General features: G+C 50.7%; 3 protein-coding genes across 5 annotated transcripts in view; 2 read left to right on the top strand and 1 right to left on the bottom strand.

Moving 5' to 3' along the window:
- Positions 1 to 3,462, top strand: part of prune2 (prune homolog 2 with BCH domain) — an 8,634-nt gene extending 5,172 nt beyond the window's left edge. For 2 of the 3 annotated variants that reach the window (XM_062478512.1, XM_062478511.1), the window contains exons 8-11: positions 304 to 402; positions 810 to 848; positions 1,631 to 1,678; positions 2,187 to 3,462. In XM_062478512.1, coding sequence (XP_062334496.1) covers positions 304 to 402; positions 810 to 848; positions 1,631 to 1,678; positions 2,187 to 2,220 — 220 coding nt within the window. In that variant the 3' untranslated portion in view covers positions 2,221 to 3,462. Of the gene's footprint in view, positions 1 to 303; positions 403 to 809; positions 849 to 1,630; positions 1,683 to 2,186 lie in introns of those variants that run through there. The other variant, XM_062478513.1, reaches the window with a different exon arrangement.
- LOC134033356 (guanine nucleotide-binding protein subunit alpha-14-like) overlaps positions 1 to 25,450 on the top strand; it is a 42,138-nt gene that overhangs the window by 10,135 nt on the left and 6,553 nt on the right. The window lies entirely within an intron of this gene.
- Positions 4,051 to 24,860, bottom strand: pcsk5a (proprotein convertase subtilisin/kexin type 5a). Its single transcript, XM_062477923.1, has 37 exons — positions 24,701 to 24,860; positions 23,137 to 23,241; positions 22,478 to 22,711; positions 22,096 to 22,239; positions 21,585 to 21,664; positions 21,176 to 21,264; positions 20,758 to 20,930; positions 19,857 to 20,069; positions 19,220 to 19,320; positions 18,956 to 19,059; positions 18,694 to 18,811; positions 18,071 to 18,259; positions 17,692 to 17,828; positions 17,389 to 17,523; positions 16,967 to 17,069; positions 16,288 to 16,478; positions 15,805 to 15,889; positions 15,330 to 15,442; positions 14,970 to 15,105; positions 14,293 to 14,408; positions 14,026 to 14,128; positions 13,021 to 13,157; positions 12,663 to 12,863; positions 12,384 to 12,452; positions 12,229 to 12,271; positions 11,840 to 11,982; positions 11,482 to 11,685; positions 11,126 to 11,209; positions 10,767 to 10,965; positions 10,297 to 10,511; positions 9,937 to 10,179; positions 8,682 to 8,921; positions 8,263 to 8,440; positions 7,187 to 7,404; positions 6,027 to 6,127; positions 5,643 to 5,871; positions 4,051 to 4,672 (listed from the first exon to the last, which is right to left on the bottom strand). Exons 1-37 carry the CDS (start codon positions 24,839 to 24,841, stop codon positions 4,194 to 4,196), a joined length of 5,793 nt encoding a protein of 1,930 aa, XP_062333907.1. The 5' UTR covers positions 24,842 to 24,860; the 3' UTR covers positions 4,051 to 4,193.

Genomic DNA, 25,450 nt, shown 5'->3' with positions numbered 1-25,450 from the left:
TATCACACACACACACGCACCAGACACACAGACACACATACAGGCACGCACAAACACAAGCATGACACCATTTAAAATGCCTTTTCATGTTTATTTTAAGCATGTTTCCATGGCTGGGTTTAGACAACAACACATTTCCAAGTGTGTTTGATGTTGGGAACAGGGAAACACAGCTCTGCCAAGGAGCAACTTTGATTGTTGCACTGCGGTGCGAGTGTGCCGTCCTTCTAGCTTTGAGGTCAAACATAAGGATGCGTGTGTGTTTGTGTGTGTGTGTGTGCTTGTGTGTGTGTTATGTTGCAGCACAAAGTTCAGCAACAAGATAAAGTATGTGAACAGCCTGACAGAGCTGCAGGAGCTCATCCCCATGGAATACGTCCACATCCCAGAGTGCATCATTAGGTGGGCCTTGTTCTGCCTCCGTCCCTCCTCCACCCCACCAACTCTCTTACCCCGTAATCTCCCTCAACCTGCTCTCTGCCTCTTTCCTCTCCTCTCTTCTCGCTCCTCTTCTCTCCTCTCTTCTCTTCTCCTCTCCTCTCCTCTCCTCTTCTCTTCTCTCTCTTCTCTTCTCTTCTCTTCTCTTCTCTTCTCTTCTCTTCTCTTCTCCTCTCCTCTCTCCTCTCCTCTCCTCTCCTCTCCTCTCCTCTCCTCTCCTCTCCCCTCTCCTCTCCTCTCCTCTCCCCTCTCCTCTCCTCTCCTCTCCTCTCTTCTCTTCTCTGCATCTTTCCAGCTCCTTTCCTTCTTATTGTGTTCTGCCTGTAACAAGCCATTCAATTTGTCTCACCCCCCCCCCCCCTTCCACTCAGAGTCGACGAGGAGCTGAAGGAAGCAGCAGAGCACTCAAAGTAAGCACCAGAAGGATCTTTCTAACGCCCCTCTCCCCCATTACTCAATCAGCACCAACAACCCCTCTTCGCACACCATTCCCTACTTTCCCTACTTTCCCTCCTCACCCCCTCACCCCCCCCACCCACCCCCCCCCCATTCCTTGCCTCTACCTCTGTCTCATCCTCCCGGCCTCCTCAGCCTCGCGATCATCCCACAGCCCTCTGGAAGATCACAGGGCTCTGGTTGACTGTGTCTGATTCTGCTCGGTTCTAATAAGGAGTGGAGGGCTGCGGGATGGAGAGACGCGTCCGCCGTCTTCATCATTATCTCCTTTCACCCGTAGCCTCGCTTCCATTCTTTGGAGCGACGAGATATCTAGAGATAAGCCACTCGTGGTGAATTGTGCTGGAAGATGTAGAGCAGAAGGGCCAATTAGAGGTTGCTGTGGATCTTTCTAGATGTTCTTTACATCCTTCTGAACGTGATGGCATACACAAACCACAAATTATATTACATGTGCTCCACTGAACAACGATACAACACTGTTCAATGTCATTGACTTACCATGAGAGTGAATGAAAGAGAAAAAGGTGGACGAGTAGTCAAGTAGTGAATAAGGAGACAAACAACAGACGTATCTGTTACAATCCATGTAATGTCTCTCTTTCTCTCTCTCTCTCTCTCTCTCTCTCTCTCTCTCTCTCTCTCTCTCTCTCTCTCTCTCTCTCTCTCTCTCTCTCTCTCTCTCTCTCTCTCTCTCTCTCTCTCTCTCTCTCTCTCTCTCTCTTTCTCTCTCTAGAATGAACAGCTTTCTCCAGGGCCCGGAGCCAGCCCAAGCCAGACCAGAGTAAGACATCTCTGAGTGCCTAATACAATTGTTGAAAGTACTCCTTGATAGGGCAAATCTAATCAAACTTGGTTGAGCAAGTGGTTTTCTTTTTCTTTACAAGCACTGTCACAAAGGGCTTTACATTTGTCCACAGATTAGCACTAATAACCAAGCTAAACTTTCAGAGAAGGAAATGCTCTCAAACAAACCTGGAATATCTAGTCTAGCTAAACTATCCATGTAAAGCCAAACTAACCATCAACATGAACCTTCGTTTTCTCTCCAATACCGTAATCTTGTGTGATCTCTCTTTCTCCCTCTGTCTCTCTCCCCCTCTCTCTGGTGTGTGCATGTCTCTCTCCCTCTCTCTCTCTGGTGTGTGCATGTCTCTCTCCCACTCTCTCTCCCTCTCTCTCTCTGGTGTGTGCATGTCTCTCTCCCTCTCTCTCTCTGGTGTGTGTATGTCTCTCTCCTCTCTCTCTCTCTCTCTGGTGTGTGCATGTCTCTCGCCCTCTCTCTCTTCCAGACCAGACAAAGGCAGTGCCAGCAGCTCCACCTGAGCCGGCAGCCCTTCTGACGCAGCAGAACCACCTGCTCCACCTCCACCTCCACCTGCATCCTCCACTCTTCCATCTCCTCTCATGAGCTGGACAAGACATAGGGCATGTTACTAATCGTGTTCTGTGTGTTTGTGTGTGTGTGCGTGTGTAACAGTCCTGCGTCGAGTAGAATATGAATTTAATGGAATATGAAAACACGACTTAGGGTTCCTGTTAGCATTAAGGCTGTACAAGCACTGAATCATCTACTGTCTATGCCCCAGCACTTCACAGACCGTGTAGAGTGGATATACAAGAGAACACGTACATCCTATGACTGTTCTCCCGTCCTACTTCACATCAGGATGAGAGACGCTGCACACAAATCCACTTTTAGCGTATGAGTTATGTCATTGATGCCGACATGCATGATGAGCACAGAGCAATAATGTCACCCCTTTATTGTGTTTGTTAAGCTATGATGGGATGTTCCGAGAGATGGGGATAGTTGTAACCGTGGCAACCGTGGCAGAATAAGATCTGCTGACTGTGACAGGAGGAAACCCCCGCCCCCTTGGGAGAACGACCAACAAATGCGTCTCATCAATCTAGTTTCTTGCTTAGTGTTTAGAGGAGGGAGTGAAGGTGGACTAGATCTGTTTATCTGCTCTGACTCTGTGTGACGTTGGAGAAGTGATTGTGTGTGAAATCGAGCTGTCAGTACATTTTGAGCGCATGTCCTTTCCGACGCCCGCACTGCCAGTGTGTGTTCTGTCAGTCTGCGTTGCCGTCAGACTCTTGTGGAACGTGTACACGGTTTTCGTCTATTGTTTCTTCTTCTTCTTCTTCCTGCGTCAACAGGAAATGACCTCAGAGGGAGTGAGAGAGGTAGATAGGTCTCCGTAAAGCACAATATCGACATCTGTGTGTGTGTCAGTGTGGGCATGTGTGCATGTGTCACTGGGAGTGTTTGTGATTTTGTGTGTTTGCATATGTGTGTGTGTGTGTGTGTTTGTTATTGTGTATGAGCAGTTGCATATGTGTCTTTGTGTGTGTGTGTGTGCATGTTCCTCAATGAAATATCAGGTGGCCCAGGAAACTCAACAACAGTGTGTGTAACGTGCAATGGAAAAATTAAACACTATGTAGTAATCAATAAACAATTAACTCTGAACTTTGCAGTGTTTTTGATCTTGTAGAGGTACCAGTTGCTTTCCTTGGATTAATTGCCACAGATGAATAAATATAATGTCCGTCACCATTGCCCATCTCTGTTCTTAAACTTTATTCGAATTACAACACAAAACATATTTTTTATCCAAATTCAATTGAAAACAAACAAAATGGAGGTCAACTACTGGAAGGCAAGTGACAAGCGATAACTGTGATTTAAAATGTTCAACGTCAACAACACAACAATTACAAAGGCGGGTTACACAGTGCAGTACAGAGGGGCTTGGACCAAGTCACACCAAAGAAACCTAAAATGCCCGTAAAAAATCACAATGAATGAGAGCATGGAGGAAGAAGCTGTCTCTGATTGTAGCTGTGAAATTACTCTCCCAGCAACATACATCTTGTAAATTAATAATATTTATATAATGGAGCTATACAGTGTTAGTAGCTTGTCACGCCATGTTTTCTGTAACTGAAATTCAAAGGACAATAAATAAGTAGGATGATGTCCCCAGGGATGAAACAGAGAGCGAGCGAGTGGGAGGTGGAGAGAGAAAGCCTGTGTGAGAGACAGAAGAGAACACATAGCGAGGAGACAGACAACGTTGAGCCAGTGACAAGAGGCGGATGGACAGAGGGAGGGGCCGAACCTTCAGAGACAGAGAGCGAGGGAGGAGAAGAGAGCCAGGGCCCCTGACGGAGGGGGAGGAGAAGAGAGCCAGGGCCCCTGACGGAGGGGGAGGAGAAGAGAGCCAGGGCCCCTGACGGAGGGGGAGGAGAAGAGAGCCAGGGCCCCTGACGGAGGGCGTTTCCGCCGCTCACCGGAAGGTGTAGCTCTCGTCGTCGTACTCCAGCTCGTCCTCCTGGTCGTCGTCGATCCCGCCGTAGCGGAACTTGCGGTACACCGTCCCGTCCTGGCCCATGTACACGATGTCCTCGTCCTCGTCGTCATCGTCCTCGTCCTTCGCCCCGGCCTTCCCCCGCTCGCCCAGGCCCGCCAACTGAGACTCGCCAAAGTTCCCGGCGCCGGCGCTGGAGTGGCCCCCGTAGGAGGAGGCGGAGCCTAGGCCGCCGCCTTGCCTCCCCCCCCCTCCCCCGCCGGAGCCCAGCTTCTCGTAGCCGCGGGGGGCGATGTCGGGGGCGGGGCTCTTGGAGCGGGAGCGCCGGACGAGGAGGACGACGGCGGCGAGGCCGAGGAGGAGGAGGATGGAGGTGGTGATGAAGAGCGCCAGGTTGCCCGTCGACTCCTCCTCTGCCTCGTTTCGGAAGGCAAAGTTGGTGCTGAGGACACACTCCCCTGCGAGACAGACAGACAGACAGTCAGCCAATCAGACTAACCCTAACTCAGACATACAGACAGACAGGCAATTAGACTAACCCTAACTCAGACATACAGACAGACAGGCAATTAGACTAACCCTAACTCAGACAGACATACAGCCAGACAGATCGACAGGCAATCAGGCAGACAGGCAATCGGGCAGACAGACTCACCCTAACCCAGACAGCCAGACACACCAGATACCAGGCCCTCTAGACAGGCTTGACTTTGCAAACCAGGCCTGACAAATGATGGCTCTAACTCATACAACTGCTCCCTATTTTCAATTTGGGTTCAGTATGACTCAAAAGCAACCTGTGGTGATAAAAGCTTATTGGATGCATGGTGCTAGTTCCAAGCAGCACACCAGCATGACTTCACGGCATGAGCATTGTCTCTGTCTCTGAGCAGTTACAAATAGCCTGCATCTGGAGCAGGTTTTTATGGGTCACACTTCTAATGGACTTGATCTCGCTCCAGATCTTCAGCTTGGATCCAGATATGAAGATTGGCTCGTCGGTTTTCCTACACCGGGAGAAGATTCTGGATGCTTTAAAGATGTCCTCATTTTCAAATTCTTTACAAGTGTCCACGCCCCGTCAACCCATTTCATAGCGTCCAGTAGAGAAACTCCATCGCACTCAAAATCATGGATCTGGTTTAGGTGTCAGTGACATCACCCAAAGACAGGAGTCTTTATGGGTTAGAGTCATTATGTGACAGCTCACACACAGTTTCTCGAGCATCAAGATCGCCAAGCTCATCGAAAGCATTCCAGTTAATTCCGTTAGGGTTAGTCCTGTCCATAGATTGTAACTCTAAATCCGCCGCTAGCTACCTAGCTCTTATATTCTCAATCTCATATTTGTGTATCTGAAAGCATACTTCCATAGGAGTTCATGTAAACCTCTTGGTCCAACCACTTGTTTCTCCTCTTCCATCTTACCTCTGGTCTCAGTGCAGTTACAACACTCCTGCTGGTCTGCTAGCGCCCCCGCCCCCTCCCCCTCCTCCTCCTCCACTTCCTCTGTGGGGCCGTCCTTCCTGCAGCAGAGCAGACAGCGCCCCCCAGAGGCCAGGATGGCCTGGGAGGGACACATGGTGCAGTTGTAGAGGCCCGGCCCTCTGCACTCCAGACAGGAGCTGTGGCAGTCCTCGCAGCTGTGACCCTCTCCCTGTAAGGGGGGTGGGAGGGGGTGTGGGGGAGTGGGTGGGTGGGGGGGGGGGGGGGGTGCAGAGGGTAGGAGCGGGACCAAAGGGTCAGTGTCAGCCTGGCCTCTCTGGATCAGCGACAATAATGTTACGCGTTCAGGTCATCAGTGGTGGTCACCTGGACGATGGAGTACTCTCCCAGGCTGCACTGGGACTCACACAGCCCATCAGAGAGGCTGTATCCTGGGTCACATGACTCACACACCTGGGGGTCCACACCTGGAGAACCACCATAGGAACATAACACTATCTCCAGGACCCCAATAAGTAATGAGTTCAACAAAGGGATGATTAAGTTAATCTATGTTGAGTTGTGTTTGTGTGTGTCATCATGAGTGTGTATGTCTGTATGTGTGTGTATGTGTATTCGTCTGCACTCATGTGTGTACTTGTGTCTGTGTGAGTGTGTGTCTGTCTCAGTACACGTACACGTGTGTGTCTTTGCCAGTGTGTGTATATGTGTGTATTTATGTGTGTCTATGTCAGTGTGTGTATATGTGTGTATTTATGTGTGTCTTTGCCAGTGTGTGTATATGTGTGTATTTATGTGTGTCTATGTCAGCGTGTGTATATGTGTGTATTTATGTGTGTCTTTGCCAGTGTGTGTATATGTGTGTATTTATGTGTGTCTATGTCAGTGTGTGTATATGTGTGTATTTATGTGTGTCTTTGCCAGTGTGTGTATATGTGTGTATTTATGTGTGTCTATGTCAGCGTGTGTATATGTGTGTATTTATGTGTGTCTTTGCCAGTGTGTGTATATGTGTGTATTTATGTGTGTCTATGTCAGTGTGTGTATATGTGTGTATTTATGTGTGTCTATGTCAGTGTGTGTATAGGTGTGTATTTATGTGTGTCTTTGCCAGTGTGTGTATATGTGTGTATTTATGTGTGTCTATGTCAGCGTGTGTATATGTGTGTATTTATGTGTGTCTATGTCAGTGTGTGTATAGGTGTGTATTTATGTGTGTCTATGTCAGTGTGTGTATATGTGTGTATTTATGTGTGTCTATGTCAGTGTGTGTATAGGTGTGTATTTATGTGTGTCTATGTCAGTGTGTGTATATGTGTGTATTTATGTGTGTCTATGTCAGTGTGTGTATATGTGTGTATTTATGTGTGTCTTTGCCAGTGTGTGTATATGTGTGTATTTATGTGTGTCTATGTCAGTGTGTGTATATGTGTGTATTTATGTGTGTCTATGTCAGTGTGTGTATAGGTGTGTATTTATGTGTGTCTATGTCAGTGTGTATGTGTGTGTGTGTGTCTCCCACCTACCAGAGCAGCTCCTACAGCTGGGGTGACAGGGTTCACAGGTCAGGTGCTGGCTGTCCCGGTAGTGTCCCTGGGGACAGGTGGACAGACATCGCCCCTCCTTCCTCAGGTACAGCAGCCTATGAGCGCAGCTCAGGCACTCGTCGGCCGCGCCCCCAAAACACTCGCTGCAGCTCGGGTCACACCTCTCGCACATCCTCGAGGCCGCGTTACCATAGTAACTGGGGTCAGACGGGGAGAGCTGTCATCATTTGTGTCTGCGGTGTCTGGGGTGAGAAGTGTGTGTGTGTCTGGGGGGGTGGGGTGGGGGGGAGGGGGGGGGTGATGGGGAGGGGTGGGGGGGTGATGGGGAGGGGGGGGTGATGGGTAATGTGAGAATGTGGAAAAATGTATTTGTGGAAGACGGTGAGAAGTGTGTGTGGGAGACTGTGAGTGTGTTGTGTATGTGTGTAGGAGGGATTGTGTGTAGGTATGTCGAGGCACTAAATATCCTTTGTGACTACTCGTGTCCTTTTTTGCATTCTCTCAGGGATATTTAAACGAGCACCAATTTAACGGCACATTAGCTTAACTCTCCCCATCAAACAGGACCATCTGCGTTTACAGGGCTCATAAAGGGCGCAGTAAATCTCAAGCCAAATTGGGTGTGCTACGTCAGCCACTCTCTAGTGACACAACAGCCCTTGTGTCCTTATAGGTCAACTTTTCAGCACAGGGCTCTTGACCAAACACAGATGCCAGGTTAGACTAGGATAAAAACCTAAAACATTTGAGAAGTAAATTCTCTTGTGGAAAAGCCTGTTATACATGACACACCTGGCCATCGAAGTCATGTAGCCAGCGAAACCACCACAGTTTCCCACTGAAAAAGGACAACTTGATATTTGTACAAATGTGATTGGCTCGAGCTGTTGCCGGCGATGTCCTGTTGTCAAGTCATTACCTAGGAGATGAGGTAATGCAGCCCTGGATGTAAAAAGGGGGAGGGGGCATGATGGATGAGGTAGGGTGGCTGGAGGGTGACGAGGGTGGGGGGTGGGAGGGAGGGAGGATGGAGGTGTGGGTGGGGTGGGTGCTACCTGGCCTGGCAGGTGTCTACACAGTCCTTGCTGTCCCGGTACAGCTGGGGCTGGCAGTTCAGGCACTCGTGGCTGTGTTTACCCACGCAGGACTGGCAGGAGGGGTGGCAGGCTTCACACCTCAGTCCCGCCTCCTCCTGGAAGTAGCCCACCGGGCACTTGTCCAGGCAGGTTTCATCTGCGCAGGCAGGCACGCACGCACACACACACACACACACACACACACACACACACACACACACACACACACACACACACACACACACACACACACACACACACACACACACACACACACACACATTAGCATACACACAGCCAGCACACATAAAGCTAATCCCAGTCCAACCCCAGGCCCAGTCTATTCCCAGCCTAGTCTCATCCTAACCCCAACATAATCCCAGCCCTGGCCCACTCACTGAGCAGGAAGTGGTTCTGGTTGCAGTTGAAACAGTGGGTCTTGCCAGGTCCATAGCACTGGTGGCAGTGCTTGTGGCAGGGGTGACAGTCCGTGGAGGGCTGGTCCTGGTAGTGGTGTGGGGGGCAGTGGGAGGTGAGGGGGGCACAGTGGCCCTGTGTGTCCAGCTTCAAACCCTCCTTGCAGCTCAGGCAGGCGTCCAGGCCGGGCCCCGAGCAGGTAAGGCACGTCAAACCACAGCCTGGCCCAGAGGGGGAGAGGAGAGCTCACAACCAATCACAGCCTGGCCCAGAGGGGGAGAGGAGAGCTCACAACCAATCACAGCCTGGCCCAGAGGGGGAGAGGAGAGCTCACAACCAATCACAGCCTGGCCCAGAGGGGGGAGAGGAGAGCTCACAACCAATCACAGCCTGGCCCAGAGAGGGGAGAGGAGAGCTCACAACCAATCACAGCCTGGCCCAGAGAGAGGAGAGGAGAGCTCACAACCAATCACAGCCTGGCCCAGAGAGGAGAGAGGAGAGCTCACAACCAATCACAGCCTGGCCCAGAGAGGAGAGAGGAGAGCTCACAACCAATCACAGCCTGGCCCAGAGAGGGGAGAGGAGTGCTCACAACCAATCACAGCCTGGCCCAGATAGAGGAGAGGAGAGCTCACAACCAATCACAGCCTGGCCCAGAGAGGAGAGAGGAGAGCTCACAACCAATCACAGCCTGGCCCAGAGAGGAGAGAGGAGAGCTCACAACCAATCACAGCCTGGCCCAGAGAGGGGAGAGGAGAGCTCACAACCAATCACAGCCTGGCCCAGAGAGGGGAGAGGAGAGCTCACAACCAATCACAAACCAAGGAGGGTTTGTAACTTGATACACAGTTCCTAATTACCAACGTGCATCCTTCACTGAGAACCCCAAGGAATCAAGCATCAATGATTCATATAAATAATGAAGCAATGATTCATTCATGACCACGGTCCGGTAACCCTCTGAATGCAGCCATGCAGAAGGAATCAATCAGACTTTTTAATTCATTTTCATTCTTGGTTACAGCCAGCACAACAACCCGGGACACACGTATACATAGTCACGCACATGAAGCCAAGCATTAAGGATGAATATGTCATCGCTGTGTGATGATGAGTATTGTACGATGTCATTACTTCAATGTCATTTATTATTTACCGTTGTGTCATTAATTTAGTGTTCACAAATCAATGGAGGTGGATTGCCCCGACCCGTGTGTTGATCTCCACCCGACCCACCTTCGCACTCCCCGGTCCGACCGTTCCTGTAGGTGTGGGCGGGGCAGTGGGAGAGACACGCCCCCTTGAGCAGCGTGGCGGCCGGGTCGGCGCAGGCGTCGCAGTCGTCGGAGCGCGCCCCGTCACACAGCTCGCAGTCCGGGTGACAGCGCTCGCACGCACGCCGCTCCGAGTCCTCAAAGAAGCCCTCGGGGCAGTCGGCCACGCAGTGCCCCTCCTGGAGGAAGTGGTACTCCTCACAATCTGTGTGTGTGTGGGGGGGGGGGTCGGGTAGAGAGGTTATTGTCATCTTTGTATGAATCTCACCTGTACACATGTATGTCTTTGTCTGGGTGTATCTGTGTGTGTGTGTGCTCCTACCTGTGCACTGGCCCTGTGTGTCACAGTGCAGGCAGGACAGGGGGCAGTGTTGACATGCCCCCTCCCTGAGGGAGTGTCCGGGGGGGCAGGACTCCACACACTGGTGTTGGTGCAGGACCAGGGGGGCGTCACAGCTCACACAGTGGGTGGCATTCTGCTCACAGGAGCCACAGCCTGGAACACAGCTGTGACACACCTGGCCTACAGGATAACCCCTGGATACACACACACACACACACACAAACACACACACACAGAAACACACACACACACACACACACACACAAACACACACACACAGAAATACACACACACATAAACACACACATAAACACACATACATAAACACATAAACACCCACACACATAAACACACACACACAAGCACAGACAGTGTTGTTTAGGTTCCAAAGAGTCTTTTTCGAACGGAATTATAGGATTCTCCAACACTTCGAAGATGTGGCATCTGACCTCAGGCACTGGTGGACACAGAGTCCGTCTTGCAGGTAGAAGGGGGTCTTGCGTGCGGCCTGACAGCGCGTGCAGCGCTGGGCGCCCACACATGAAGCGCAGCCCGGCGAACACGCCTCACACACACCGCTGGTCCGGTTGCTGAAGTGGCCCGCTGGACACCTGGACACGCATGTCCTCTCTGCTGTCAGGAAGCGCCCTGGGGGGGGGGGGGGGGGGGGGGGGGGGGTGGGAGGAGGGGGAGGGAGGAGATAGGCTTTAAAGGAGGACAATGCATAGCAGAGCAGAACAGTGTATAGTACAGCAGAGAAGAGCAAAGCAAAGGTAGTTCAGTTTCGGTCGCCATCCGTCAGACAGACCTTTGACGCAGGTGACACACTGGCTCTTCAGCTCCCCAGAGCAGGAGCTGCAGGAGGCGTGGCAGTCCTCACACTCGCCCTCGTCTGCAGGGAAGACAACAGCGTGACACACGGCACCAGGAAGTGGAGGAGGAGGGGGAGGAGCCTAGACATTGCGCCAACATCTCTCCACTCCACAGTGAGAGAGAGAGAGTTAGTAGCCCACACGTGTGCGGTGCTTTGTATAGTTGAATGTGTCTCACTCTTCACCTCCTCCACTATGAAGAACAAATACATTTCATAGAATGACTGCACGCACAGGTACACAGGTGGTGAGACTGTGATACCCTCAGTATCTCCACCAGGGTTACTCTCACCACTGTAGAAGGTCTTCTCTGGACAAGCCTCCTGGATGGGGACACACTCCCCATCTTCTGCCCTCTTTTCCTCGTCTTCGCAGGACAGACAGCTGTCGCTGTCTGGCCCGGTACACGTCGCGCAGTCCGGGTGACACTCCTCGCAGTCCTGGGTGTCCTCATCGCCGTAGAAACCGTCAGGACACTCTGGTACACACTTCCCCTCTGGAGGAAAGAGCTTTGATGGTGAAGAACTGCCGTAGCACACACACACACACACACACACACACAAACATACGCACAACACACAACACTCACACACAGTACCACAGACACAAAAAAAAGAGACACACACACTCAACTCAGCCGCTGCGCTGACCTGATAAGAAGAGGTCTGTCTCACACCAGTAGCACTGGTCCTCATCGCAGCTCACGCAGTTGTCATCGCACGGAACACAAGTCATCTCCTCGGGCACGATGTACGTCTTGGCTGGGCAGTTCTTGTAGCAGCCCTCCTGAAACCTAACGACAGCAGGGGAGGGTGAGCCCTCCCGTCTGACCCTCTCCACAGAGGGAGCGCCACTCCAGCAACCAGGACAATGACAACAGCAACAGGAGTAGTGAGTAGTTTCTCATAGGCGGGCACAGAGCCTCACACTGCACTCGGAAACAGAGAGAGAGAGGGAGGGGGAGAGAGAGAGACAAACAGGGAAAGTGGCTCAGGTCCCACTGGAGACAGGCCTGCAGACAGAGAGCATTCAGCCTTACTTGTAGAAGCCGTCTGTGCAGGACAGGCAGTGTCTGGGGTTATCTGTTTGAGATACAGAAACAAGCTTAATGCCTCCCGTCCTAGGGTGCAGGCGTTCTGGGGCTGTGGATTGGGGTTCGCGCGGGGCTTGTTCAGTGGTTGAAGCCGTACTTACAGAGGACACACTTCTTGCAGCCTTCCTCACAGGCCATGCAGTCGTCATACTCTGGATCCTCTACTTCACCTGTGGGGGGGGGGGGGGGGGGGCAGAGTGGGAGGTTTTCTAGGGCCTACCAACAACATGCAACATCTCTGTCTCTCTCTCTCTCTCTCTCTCTCTCTCTCTCTCTGTCTCTCTCTCTCTCTCTCTCTCTCTCTCTCTCTCTCTCTCTCTCTCTGTCTCTCTCTCTCTCTCTCTCTCTCTCTCTCTCTCTCTCCCTCCATCCCTCCTCACCCTCTCCACACTCCAGCTTGGAGCAGAAGCCGTTGGAGACGTAGTAGGAGGAGTTACAGCGGAGGCAGCGGGAGGGGGCGGAGCAGACGGTGCAGTGGGCGGGGCATGGCGCACAGGCGTTGTCCTGGGTGTGATAGAAGGCCTCCGGACACGTGTCCACACACTCGCCGCTGTACAAGTAGCGGTCCGTTCCAAACTTGTCTGGAGAACCACACACACATAGACGTATACACACGTACACATTCACACACAAGACACAGACAGATCGTGGATGAATCCGAAGAGATTTCAGCTCCGTCTGGCTGACAGAGTGATTGGCGGGTGTTGTTGACAGGTGTGATTGACAGGTGTCGCTCACCTGTGTCACAGCTAGTGCAGTTGGCAGGGCCACTCTCCAGACAGGTGGCGCAGGTGTGGTCACACAAGTGGCACTGCCCGCCAGACTGGTACTTCCCCTGGGAACACTCCTCCTCACAGCGACCCTCGTCCAGAGACCTGGACCAATCAGACACACAGACCGCTCAGACAAAACATCCATACTACTGGTTCCTATCCTATTGTTACTCCTAACTGTACATCTTAAGGTGGTTATTCAGAGTTTGTCAAAACTGCTCCCTGTTGCCGGGGTGAGCTTGGTAACCTGCAGTTGCTTAGAGAGTCCAGGCACGGTGGTGTTGTTTGGACACGTCTGGTAAATATGACACAAGTTATGAAGCATCGTGGACCTCAGGGTCAGACTGGAACAGCTTCTTCCCCCAAGCCATCAGACTCCTCATCACCCAGAGACTGGACTGACATTCCCCTCAAACACACACACACTTATACTCCACTGAACACCATTCAACTCGTTTAGCCATTTCGTTTGAATTATTCCTTGGTTTTGTAATGCAAAGATAATGAATTATAGAGCATACAGTAGAGATTTCTAAAGCAGAATATGTCTAGCTAATAGAATTTGAATCAACGCTGGTAATTAATGTTCCAGGAAAACAAATGCTTGAGCCTGCCAACTGAGGTAAGGTACATGTCGAGACAGTTGCTGAAACAGCCGGAAAACTCTTTCAGACAGTTTTTTCAGAAGGATGAAACACCTGAGGAGCCAGTAATGATGGAGGCTTGCAGATGGAGAGAGGAGCGGACTTCAACTATTTTCTCTGTTAGTCATCGTGTCTGTTGTGGCATCTGTTGCACACAACCATCTGCATTTTCTCTGATCTCTGGTATGTGTGTGTGTACGCAAGTGCGCGCGCGTGTGGGTGTTTGTATGTGAGTGTGTGTACGTGTACACACAATGTGTTTACGTGTGCGTGTTTTTGTTGCGTGTGTGTGTGGGTGTGTGGGTGTGTGTGTGTGGGGGCCTCACCATGAGGGCTCACAGCTGATACAGTCCTCACTCTTCGGCCCTGTACACTTCATACATGTTGCCTCACACGCGTGACACGCCCCATGACTGTCCTGGTACTCACCTGGGGAGCACACACACACATATATATACATAGATATACACATATCTGGCACACATACATACAGCCCTGTGTATTAGTGACGCAGTAATATCCGACTGATAAAGCCAAGAAGGCCAGAGGAGGAGGAGCCAGAAGAGGAGCTGACAGGGGAAGGTAGGACTGACCGTGTCCACACGCGGTGCTGACCACACACATGCCGTCCTGCAGGGGGCGTCCGCTGGCACAGCTGCTGCAGTTCCTGCTGCCTGGTCCCACACAGGTGAGACAGCCGGCATCACACCTGAATACCCCCCCACCACACACACACACACACACACACAAACACACACACACACACACTCACACACACACACACACACACACACACACACACACACACACACACACACACACACACACAACACACACACACACACACACACACCATTGGAGCCAAACACGTCCCACAAATCAACCCACCCACTTATGGTTGGCTTACACGATTACACGACTGTGCGGAAGCTGTCGATGCCATCCCTATGTCCAACTGCGTTTGACGCCGTACATTTTAAAATTGGCCACGGGTGGGTTTAACCGCTCCATGTACGGTCTTGTGGTGCATTATCAATCAGAACACAAATCTTTCCAAAACCCTGCCCAGTAGCCTATCAGCATGTCGCGCAAACATGTGGAGCGAGCCCACCTTCTGCAGACAGATCTGTAAAAATAGGCAAATAGTGTGTGTAAAGCAGGCGTTACACACACACACGCACTCCTCTACAGGGTGCAGGATAGGGCCTGCCTGGCTGCCATTAGAGAGATAAACCAACCGCCCACACCGGAGCACACGGTGCTCGCTCACCTCCTACACATCCTCTGGCCGCCAGCGTCGTCCGTGGCGAGCGTGGCATAGAACCCCGGGCTGCACGAGAACACACACCTCCACTCCTCCATCAGGTATCCCTCCGCACACTGGTTACACGCCTCCGCACCGCCGCCTGGCAGACACACACACACACACACAGATACACACAGATACACACACACACACACACACAGATACAGGTAAACACGGACGCCATGAATGCTCGCGCCTCGAATGCTAAAACCTCTCAACGATTATGCAACAGGGCATCGAGGACCGACAGGAGACTCGGTATGGCTGTGGATCCGGAGCTGTGCAGGGACCCTCCCATCCACCACCTTTGGCCTCTCCTCTTACCTGCACAGGTGGCACAGGCTTGGTCGCAGGGCTGGCAGGAGGCCCCCTCCCCCTCCTTGTCGCTAAGGTAACTTCCTGCTCCGCAGCTCCGCTGGCATCGGTTACCCTGGAGACTGGAGGGATGGATGGGCGGGGGGGGGGGGTATGTGAGTCCAGTGACATAGGCAGACAATGACTCATCAAAGCATACGTGGTCAACGGGACCCATGTTTCGATCTTCAGCATTTGACCCCCCCCCCCACACGTATGCGTGTGGGGGGGGTCATGCACTCACAAACTCTCTCTTAGTTGACCGCCGCCGCAGGCAAAAACACAGATTCAACATTACACTCGGCATCCTGTTAGTCGTGACGAGTTTACTGAGCGAGAGAAAGTGCCACATCAGCATTCAGCATGCACGGCGTCGGCGGAGTGGCCTGTGTTTACAGAGCAGGTTCATCCCGGTGCCGTTGGAGGACTGCCGCGATTGGCTCACCTCGTGCCTGGTTTGCATTCCGTGCAGATGTTGACTGAAGTGCACCTCAGGCAGCTGTCACTGCATCGACGGCAGGTATTCAGATCTGAGGAGAAATCACACCGGCCCAGCCTTCACTACCGACGCCGTCGCTATGACGTGCACTCCACACCCTGCGGACACGCGCACTGCTGTCCAGTCACCCGGCTGCTAGCCACTCAGGAGTCCTCTGTCACAGGTCAGCCCTCTGACTGGTTATATATCTTTTCCACGGGTTAACTACAAATGTGTGTCAATTAGAAGACACTTTCATTCAATGAAACATGGTTGTTTTGATTCCTGATGATGTTATTGACTCCCGTCAGGAGTTTGACTTTCGACCTTAGCGATGTCAACATTGTCGTCAAGGTTCTACTGCCTTAGCTACATGTCTCAAACTCCTCCGAAGTCACCAGGCTATCCAACTCCACCCAGAAAGGAGCGAGTCTTCAGATGAGCACGTACCGTGGTCCAGGTAGTAGTTGTCCCCGCATTTAGCTGTGCAGCTATTGGTCCCTTCGGTCAGGTGGTGTCCGGGGCGACAGGAAGTGCACTGGTCACTACGACTGCCGTTGCAGCTCTCACAGGAAGAATAGCACTTCTTACAGCGATGCCGGTCGCCCCAGAACCCCACGGGGCACGCTGACACGCATGTCCTTTAGCAGAAAGAAGAGAGAGAGAGGGGAAGAGAGAGAGTACTTCAGTGTCCAGTGAAAAACCTCTATTAACCTTCCAATATTAGTGTTGTGAGTGCTGTGTGCCCAGATCATCTTCTATAGATAGAGCCTGAAGTGGTATTTATGTGAATACTAAGTGTCCGGGTTGTTTCCTGCTTATTATACAGTCATATAGAGACTGCTGAGTCATACTCTTGTTCAACTCCTGGAGACTAAGATGATCATGTGACCTGGGATTTCAGCTTTGTTCTGATGCGTTGAAAACTGTACCTGCACTGTACTCAGCAGTGCTGTTCTGTACAGTGGTGCACTACACTGTACTGTTATACTGTTTTGTGCTGTTCTGTGTGTGGAGTGCAGTTTTCTGCTGTCCTGTACGACACAGTGATGGGCTGCATGGTAGTGTGCTGTATTGCTGGATGCTATTTGGTGCTGGGGGTGTGTGCTGTAATTGTCATTGATCTGACCTTGTGTTGTTCTTGAACTTGAGGAAGAAGTGTAAGCACGTGACACACTGCTGGGGGGCGGGGCCCTCACAGCCATCCTCACCGCACTCTGCGTCACATGGTCCTGGCAGGGCACAGTGACACAGATTGTGACATCAGCATCAACACAAGACCAGAATGCCGGCAGTCACGACATCAACACCAGACCCCCAAAAAACAGAAACAAAAAAACCACGGTCACAACATCATTGAATGGCGACAAAGAGACTTGGACAGCAGGGAGGTGGGAGGGGCCTCCTGCTCCACAATCAGAGTCACACGGCCCTGTCATTAGCCACTAGATGGGTAGTGTGACTTCTCTAAGAGACTGCGATAATTGGGTGCTGTCTGCCTCCCCTTCCTGTGCTACAAAAAGAGAGCTATTTTGCAATGGCGTGACTCACCGCTGTATTCCTCGCTGAGGTCATCGCTGCTGCTGCCGCCGGCCGGCAGCTCAGCTGAGCGGGCTTGCTCACGTCGCATGGAGTACGGGTGCTTGGAGGTGCCATAAAACACCAGAGCCCACTCTTCCAGTTTCCCTGTAGACGAACCGAATTGCATTGGGTTCACTAAACTAACCAAGTTATTATAAGTAAATCAATGAAAATAAAGAGTTGGACAAAGGGTAATAAAACTATAAAATGAATGGACTTGTTCAATATTATGGAGGTTTTAGAAGTTTTATGGAGTATATTAGTGTAGCTGACCTTGTATACTGTTCTCTCTCTTTGGAGAGGGCATGTCGAGGACCTCCAGACTCCATTTCCCAGAAGACCTTTCTCCCCAGCAGTGAGTGGTCATGAACTCCCAGCTCCGAAAGCCCTCAGTTGATTGGTCCAGAGGCCTGTAACACAACACGGTCACAGAGAACCACAGAGTCAGTCAATCTTATCACTGGGACGGAACTGCACTTAGTTGAGGATTTCCAAACTTCCCTAAAACCCTTAAAGAAAACGTATTAGACACGTGACCCAACTGTGTTACGGAACCTTTAATGATCTGGGGCATGTGTGTGTGGTGTGTGTGTGTCTGTGGTGTGTGTGTGGTGTGTGTGTGGTGTGTGTGTGTGGTGGGTTGCGGTCCTACCGGTTGGCCAGCAGCTGAGAGCGGGTTCCTGCGGGTGACGTGAGCGCGATGGAGAGGTCTCCACGGCGACCGTGTGTGACGGTGACTCGGACAAGGACATGTTCCACATAGACCACATGGTGAGGGGGGTGGCTGGAACAGCCAGTAGACTCATGGACAGACCTCAGCACAGAGCCTTCTGGTATGACACTGTGTGTGAGGGGGATATGAGATATGAGAATATGAGAGACAGAAAGTGGAGAGAGAGAGAGAGAGTGAGAGAAAGTGAGAAAGAGAGAGAGTTGGACAAAGAGTGAGTAGGAGTGCATGAGACAGAAGGGCAAAGAGAGAGCGAGAGCGAGAGCGAGAAAGCGAGGGAAGGAGGGATGGGAAAAAAAAGTTGAACACAAGGATTAAAAGAGAGAGAGAGAAAAAAGACGGCAGGAAAGTGAAAATTCTCTGCGGAGATGGAGGGAACTTCAAAGAGGCGTTCAGGTGTGCCAGCTGGCAGCAGAGGGATTTGTTCAGTACCTGAGTGTGCTCATGCACATGGGTGCGTGCGAGTTTTAGTAACATGCGTGTGTGATTGTGCACGTGTGTCTGTGTGTGGTTGTGTACGTGTGTGTGTTTGTGGAGGGGGATACCTGTTGTTCAGCATGGGGGTCTCCTCACACACATGCTGGGGGGGGACCTGTCTCCAGCTCTCCGCCTCCTTCACCAGACGCTCTGCGTCAAGCAGGCCAAACCCATACTGGTGGCTCACTGCACACACACACACACACACACACACACACACCCACACACACACACACACACACACACACACACACACACACACACACGTTAGTTTGTTTGATAACTGGTTGGTTTGTTTGTTGAATAGTATAGTTACTGTAGTTAAGTTACCCTTGTATCCTGCTGCGTTGGTGTACCAGTCAGGGTCGTCAAGGTGACCAGGCTGGGATGTTCTCACGATCAGGTGCTGGACGTCCCTCCAGGTCAACACAGGACTGGACAAGACCACAGCACACACATCAATTCATCAATACATGGGATTTGTAGACTGAAATGAACAACCCGATGTTTTGGATTGATTCAGTGACAGCGTGTAGATCGGGAAGACAGGGTATTGATCATGTATATATGATTTGATGGTCTCGTGGTCAGTACTTGGCATCCAGGGCAAGCGCGATGACCCCAGCGGCCATGGCGGTGGAGACGGAGCTCCCAGAATGCACTGTGGTACAACCTTGCTTCAGATCCAAGGTTGCCTGTCAGATGCGGCACAGGAAGTAAAATGTTTCTCCTAGGGTGTGTTATTGGCCCATTTAAAAAGCACATAATTTTCCTCATCACAGAAGGCTTCTTTTATGGAGGTATATGACTTTTAAATCATCATTCTGTTGAAGTTGGTCTTTTGTTTTCTATATATCTGGTAGTGATGGCAATCTTTGTGGTTACTAGCAGTCAGACCAACTTCCTGCTCCAGAGTTACTTCCTGAGTGACTCTGGTACTGAGTGACTCGCTGGTCCTGAGTGACTCTCTGGTCCTGATTGACTTTCTGGTCCTGAGTAACTCTCTGGTTCTGGGTGACTCTCTGGTACTGAGTGACTCTCTGGTCCTAAGTAACTCTGGTCCTGAGTAACTCTGGTCCTGAGTAACTCTCTGGTCCTGAGTAACTCTCTGGTCCTGAGTAACTCTGGTCCTGAGTAACTCTCTGGTCCTGAGTGACTCTTTGGTCCTGAGTATCTCTGGTCCTGGGTAACTCCCTGCTGCTGAGATACTTTTTGTTCCTGAATTACTCACGGTCTCCAGGAACTGGTCCTCCTCTGCACCATAGGCGGTCGTAAGCGTGGAAGCACAGGGTTCCAGGGGGGCATGCTGCCCCCCATCCCGGGTAGAGCTGGACACAGAGATGGTGTAGATGCTGCTAGCATAACCATCACAGGAGCAGTGGTCGCCATAGCGCCCACCGTTACCTGACGCCCACATGAAGATGGAGCCCCTCCCCTTCCTGCCCTGTGGAGAGACAATATTTACTTTGCAAAAGCTTTATTGGCACAGGTTTCTGTGAGCGAACCATGTGAAAACACCTTGGTGATCCCTCCTCTGGTCTCCAGTTGGGTCTCTCCTCTCTCACTGTGTCAGATATAAGCTGCATTAATGAGGTCTATCACAGTCCAAACACACCGTCAGCATGCATTTACATATCTGAGAGAGTGAGAGAGCGTTGAAAAAGAGATGAAGAAAGAGAAAGAAAGACGATAGAGTGAGTGAGAGAGAGAGAGAGAGAGAGAGAGAGAGAGAGAGAGAGAGAGAGAGAGAGAGAGAGAGAGAGAGAGAGAGGAGGGGGGGTTATTAATAATATTTACATATTGATTCAGAGATAAGGATGAGCCCTTGAAGTAAACACACAGCCTGGGGAAAGTGACAGAAATCCACACTGACACACACACACACACACACACATGCACACATACACCAAAACACACACACACCAAAACACACACACCCACTTTCAAGTTTTCAAAAAATAACAATTTGTTTACATTGTATACAATGGTGTAGCTATTATTTACACCATTTCTCTCTCGATCTCTTTCCCTCTCACTTGCTTACACACAGACACACACAGACACGCACACACACACACACACACACACACAGACACACACACACACACAGACACAAACACACACACACTCACTGAGCGTATGGCGTGCTCCAGGGCAAGGCGAGCTAGAGTGCCAGGCCCCTCCACAGTCCTCCCATCGTCCTCCGGCCCCCAGCTGGCCGAGTAGATGTCCACATGCTGGGGCCTGAAGCTCAGGGATTGGGCCTCCACTATGTCTGTCACATCTCCATCCAGCATACGAATGCCTGGGGAGACATCAGGGAGGTGGGACCAAGTCAGTTTGTCACAGTAATAAAGAATGAATGAATCCATCCATCCATCGTTTTAATTTGACCATGTCATGTGACCATCCGACCCTCGGTGAGGCTTCAATTCAGGAACTCACTCTCACCCTATCGTTCTGATTCATTCATTCACACGCACATCATTCACTGATTTACATATGAGTGACCCTGGCATGCGTGGCACCATGTGACCCAGAGTGGCTCACCCCCTATTCTGGCGTGGAAGGACACTCCCACAATGCAGTGGGAGTTGTTAGCAGTTGCAGCGATGATCCCTGCGCAAGCTGTCCCATGGCTAAAACACAGGGGGGTGGTGGGGGAGGGGGGGGGATGGGGGGGGATGGGGGGGGGGGTTGGGGGTTGGGGGGGGGAATGGGGACAGCAGCAGATGCATATGCATGAGGAGGACAAAGACATAGTGCCGCTACATCTTTCCCTGGGAATAGACACCATCATGCATATTCATTCACACATGCAATTATACAGGAAGCCATGTCTTAACAGCAGAGACCGACCGAGAAGACTGAAGGAATGTTGCCGAGCTGTAATGAGGAACGTGCGTGTACTGTGTCTGTGTGTGTGTGTGTGCGTGTGTTTTCTCCAATAGGAACTAACTTGTTGGTGGTGTTGGTGATGTCATATCGGGGGGTTGGGTCCGGGTTGTTCTCAGTGATGTCATAGCTAGCGAGAGGATCCTGGAACACAAAAGCATAAAATGTCAGTGGCCATACTCTCTACACCCCCACCACGACCAGAGGCCATTAGCTCACCGGTCAGCAAGACAGCAAAGTGGACCAGACATATCCCATCCATTCTATATAGCCTCACCTGACCTTTTCAAATTGGACCTGCCAAAAAGGCTTGGATCGCATTGCTTGTCTCAGAGCAGCAGACTGTTGCACTCAAATACGCTGCCAAATGGCTTTTAATAAATGTCCTTTCGAATACAAGGTGAAGGGGGGGGGGGAGTTGAGGGCAGAAGATCCAATGGAAAGACAGTATGTGGGAGGAGGAGGTCTTTTGAGGGAGGAGGATGAGGAGAAGATAGGAGGAGGAGGATGGGGAGGAGGAGGGGGGAGATGGAGGAGGTGGGAGGAGCTGCAGAAGAGCGTCTGACATCACACACATAGTTTGTCTGAAGGTCCGGATGGCGTGGGTCGATGCCGTCGTCCAGGACAGTCACCACCACCCCTCGACCGGTGAAGCCTCTCCTCCAGGCCCCTTCTATGTTCATGGAGGACGGGCAGCTCTGGGAGGAGTCATCACAGTGCTGGGGAGGGGAGGGGAGGGGAGGAGAAGAGAGGGGAGGAGAAGAGAGGGGAGGAGAAGAGAGGGGAGGAGAAGAGAGGGGGGGAGAAGAGAGGGGAGGAGAAGAGAGGGGAGGCAAAAGTAGGTTATTGTCTAAAAAAAAACTTCAGGAAATCCAGGGATATAGACATATAAGATGGCCACACCTTGTGCTCAAAAACAACATGGCCTTTTTAGGATCAGACTAAAGAGACTCTTACAAGATACCACTGGCTGCTCCACTGGGGGTCATTGAAGGTAAAGGTCTGGGCCTGGGCCTGGGTCTGGGCCTGGTTTTGGGACTGGCCCCTGTCCTGGGTCTGGGTCTGGGTTTGGTTAGGTGAGCGTTGGTTGTGGTGATCCAGTTTAGTCCTGACGTCGATGGAGTAGATGTGACTGGCTCTGGAGTTCCTCCTAGTCCTGCTGTGTATCACCTGCTGCTGTAGCCACTCCACCTGGATGCCCACACCACACACACACACACACACACACACACACACACACACACACCACACACACACACACACACACACACACACACACACCAGACGCACACACACCACACACACACACACCACACACACACCACACACACACACACACACACCACACACACACCACACACACACACCACACACACACTCACACACACACTCACACACACCACACACCACACACAGAGAGATCAGACAACATTCAGCATTCAAAGTCATAAATGGATATAGTGCAACAACGTACACATCACAGGGGTTGACTTGGAAGATTGCTGGTGTCTGTGTGTGTGTGTGTGTGTGTGTGTGTGTGTGCTTGATATCATGCAGATAATGAATTATACAAGCAAGGTCTCAATAACACCCCCAGTGGGATCTCATTACTCTACCTTGGTTTCCTTGGAGATGATGCGTGTAATGTCTTTGTTGGACACCATAGAGCGTTCCTGGGTTCCGTTGTGGCGGAACCAGTAGTACTCCTCCAGATCTCCAACCTGAGGAAAGCCAGGAACACAGAAAGACATTCACACCTGCTTTCTTTTACCGTAGCGTGTCATTTAAAAGCTGCTAGCAATAAATCATTTTTTACTTTAAAAAGAAGATTAGCGTGTGATTTGTCTGTGTCATTATGTAAAAGAATGTTGTTGTTTTTCTGTTTAGGTCAGGAGTTATCAAAAAGTGTGTTTTGGGGATTTTATGTGGGAATTCTGTGTGCCTGTGTCTAAATACCTCTTGAATAATGCAGCCAGTATTGGCATCCGTCATTGAAAACGTTACCTTACACCATAAGGGTAGTCTTACAAGACTGGGAAACCTGACACACACACACAGCCACACACATACAAGTTTATATGGCTATTCTTGTCAGGACTCACAATTCAGTCCCATTCAAACACCAGTTTTTCCTTACCCCTAACCCAAGCTCCTAACATCAACCCTAAAACTATTTCTAACTCCTAACCCCTACCCTTAATGAAATTCTAACACGAATTCAAACCCTATCCCTAAAAGCCCTTAGAAATAGCACTTCAACTTACACGGACTAAGAAAAGGACACTTTTCAATGTCAAAACCTTCACATTTTCCTTAGTTTACTAATCTAGAGTGGACTTCTGGTCCTCACAGCACATATAACAGCCGGTACACACGCCCACTCTCCTAGTCTTCTGTCCAAACACGATGGTCCACGACGAGCATCCTCTCACTGCATTTTGAGAAATACATTTCTTGGACCATGTGCATCTTGGATCAACTGTGGTCGTGATGTTCCTGTGGTCACCAGGTGTTTGGTCCAACAGCCCCGCACCCTCGCTCCGCTGCACTCGCCCAGGCAGCGGCGCTAAAGGTTGGCCCCACATGCATCTTCTGACCCCCCCGTGTTAGAGAATGACTAAGCTCTTAACCAACAGACCACCTCAGTACCTCTGACAGAAATGTCTCAGTCACACAATATCTATTGTGTGTGGTCGTGTTGTGTCTGTGTGCCACATCTAAAACCAGGCTTCTGGCCTACATCTCTGGATTGGATTGCTTCTTACGTAGGGTGCCCAGTACAAGGTCAATGACTTGGCTCATTTGATATGAGGGCCACACGACTGTTAGTTGCCCGAATACAAATGTGCTACCTTGTCTGCCATTATAGACACTCCTCCTCCATAGTCTGAATGATTCAGAGCTAACGATTCAAGGCCAGTCTAGCATGTAATGTAATGGTTGCCGGACACCTGTGGTTCCAAGTGTTTTAGCTTTAATCCCCCACTTAAAAGAAGTTAGATGCTGTTCAGAAATGAATACACCTTTTTGCTGTTCTCAGTGAATTATAGAAGAGTAAATGAAGGGGAAATGTTTTCCAAACCAATATTTAGTCTGTCCAATTTTGATCATACAAAACTGTACAGTTCAGGAACTACTCTAGTTAACACAACTTTATGTTACAAGTAATGGTTGGCTTACCTGTCCCATATTAACAAATCCATATTTATTTAAGGTACTCTCTGCCGTTTCTGGGCCCCCGGTTATCCTCACCGCCCAGTCGTTGGTGTACACCACCCCCAGACACTGCGGCAGTACAGACCCTAACCACAGTAGGACCATCCCCGCTGCTCCGCTGAAGTTCACCATCTTCCGCTCTCCTTTCGCCATTGTTGCCGGACGTTATTTGTCCTCCAAAGTAATCGCACCGTCGGAATCAGCTTCACATAGCGGTACACCTTTCATGTACAGTAGCCTATACTTTTATCGGTGGTGAAATGAATAATATTTCGTGTGTAAATAAAATGCGTTTAGGCCCTACAGATGTCCCTGAGAAACGGCACCTGTCGGGGCACGGAGTCGTAAGTGATGCAGACAGGTAGATATCAGGTTACCACCCCACCTATGACATCGAGCTCATGTTTCTTACAGGTGATAAGACAAGAATGAAGCGACTTGAAATTAGGTTGTCCATTGTTGGGCTTTATTTTACTGAAGAAGCAAGTGCTGTATTTCATAAATGTTGGCTTTATGTTCCAGCGTTAGGAATGTGTCTGAGACACCAAAGGCATTAAAGTGGATACCTTTTATTGTTTTACAAGCTATGCTTAGGCTGCTTTATTTGCATGGAAAGCAAATTAATCATTCCTAGGTTTAGCCCACAGACACACTGTAATTGACTGTGAAGCTGCAGTTCATATTCTCATTCATTTTTACCCTTGATAATGTGAA

This window comes from Osmerus eperlanus, chromosome 14 (genome assembly GCF_963692335.1).
Source record: "Osmerus eperlanus chromosome 14, fOsmEpe2.1, whole genome shotgun sequence".
NCBI classification, from domain to species: domain Eukaryota; kingdom Metazoa; phylum Chordata; class Actinopteri; order Osmeriformes; family Osmeridae; genus Osmerus; species Osmerus eperlanus.
This window is presented reverse-complemented; position numbering and strand designations above follow the sequence as displayed.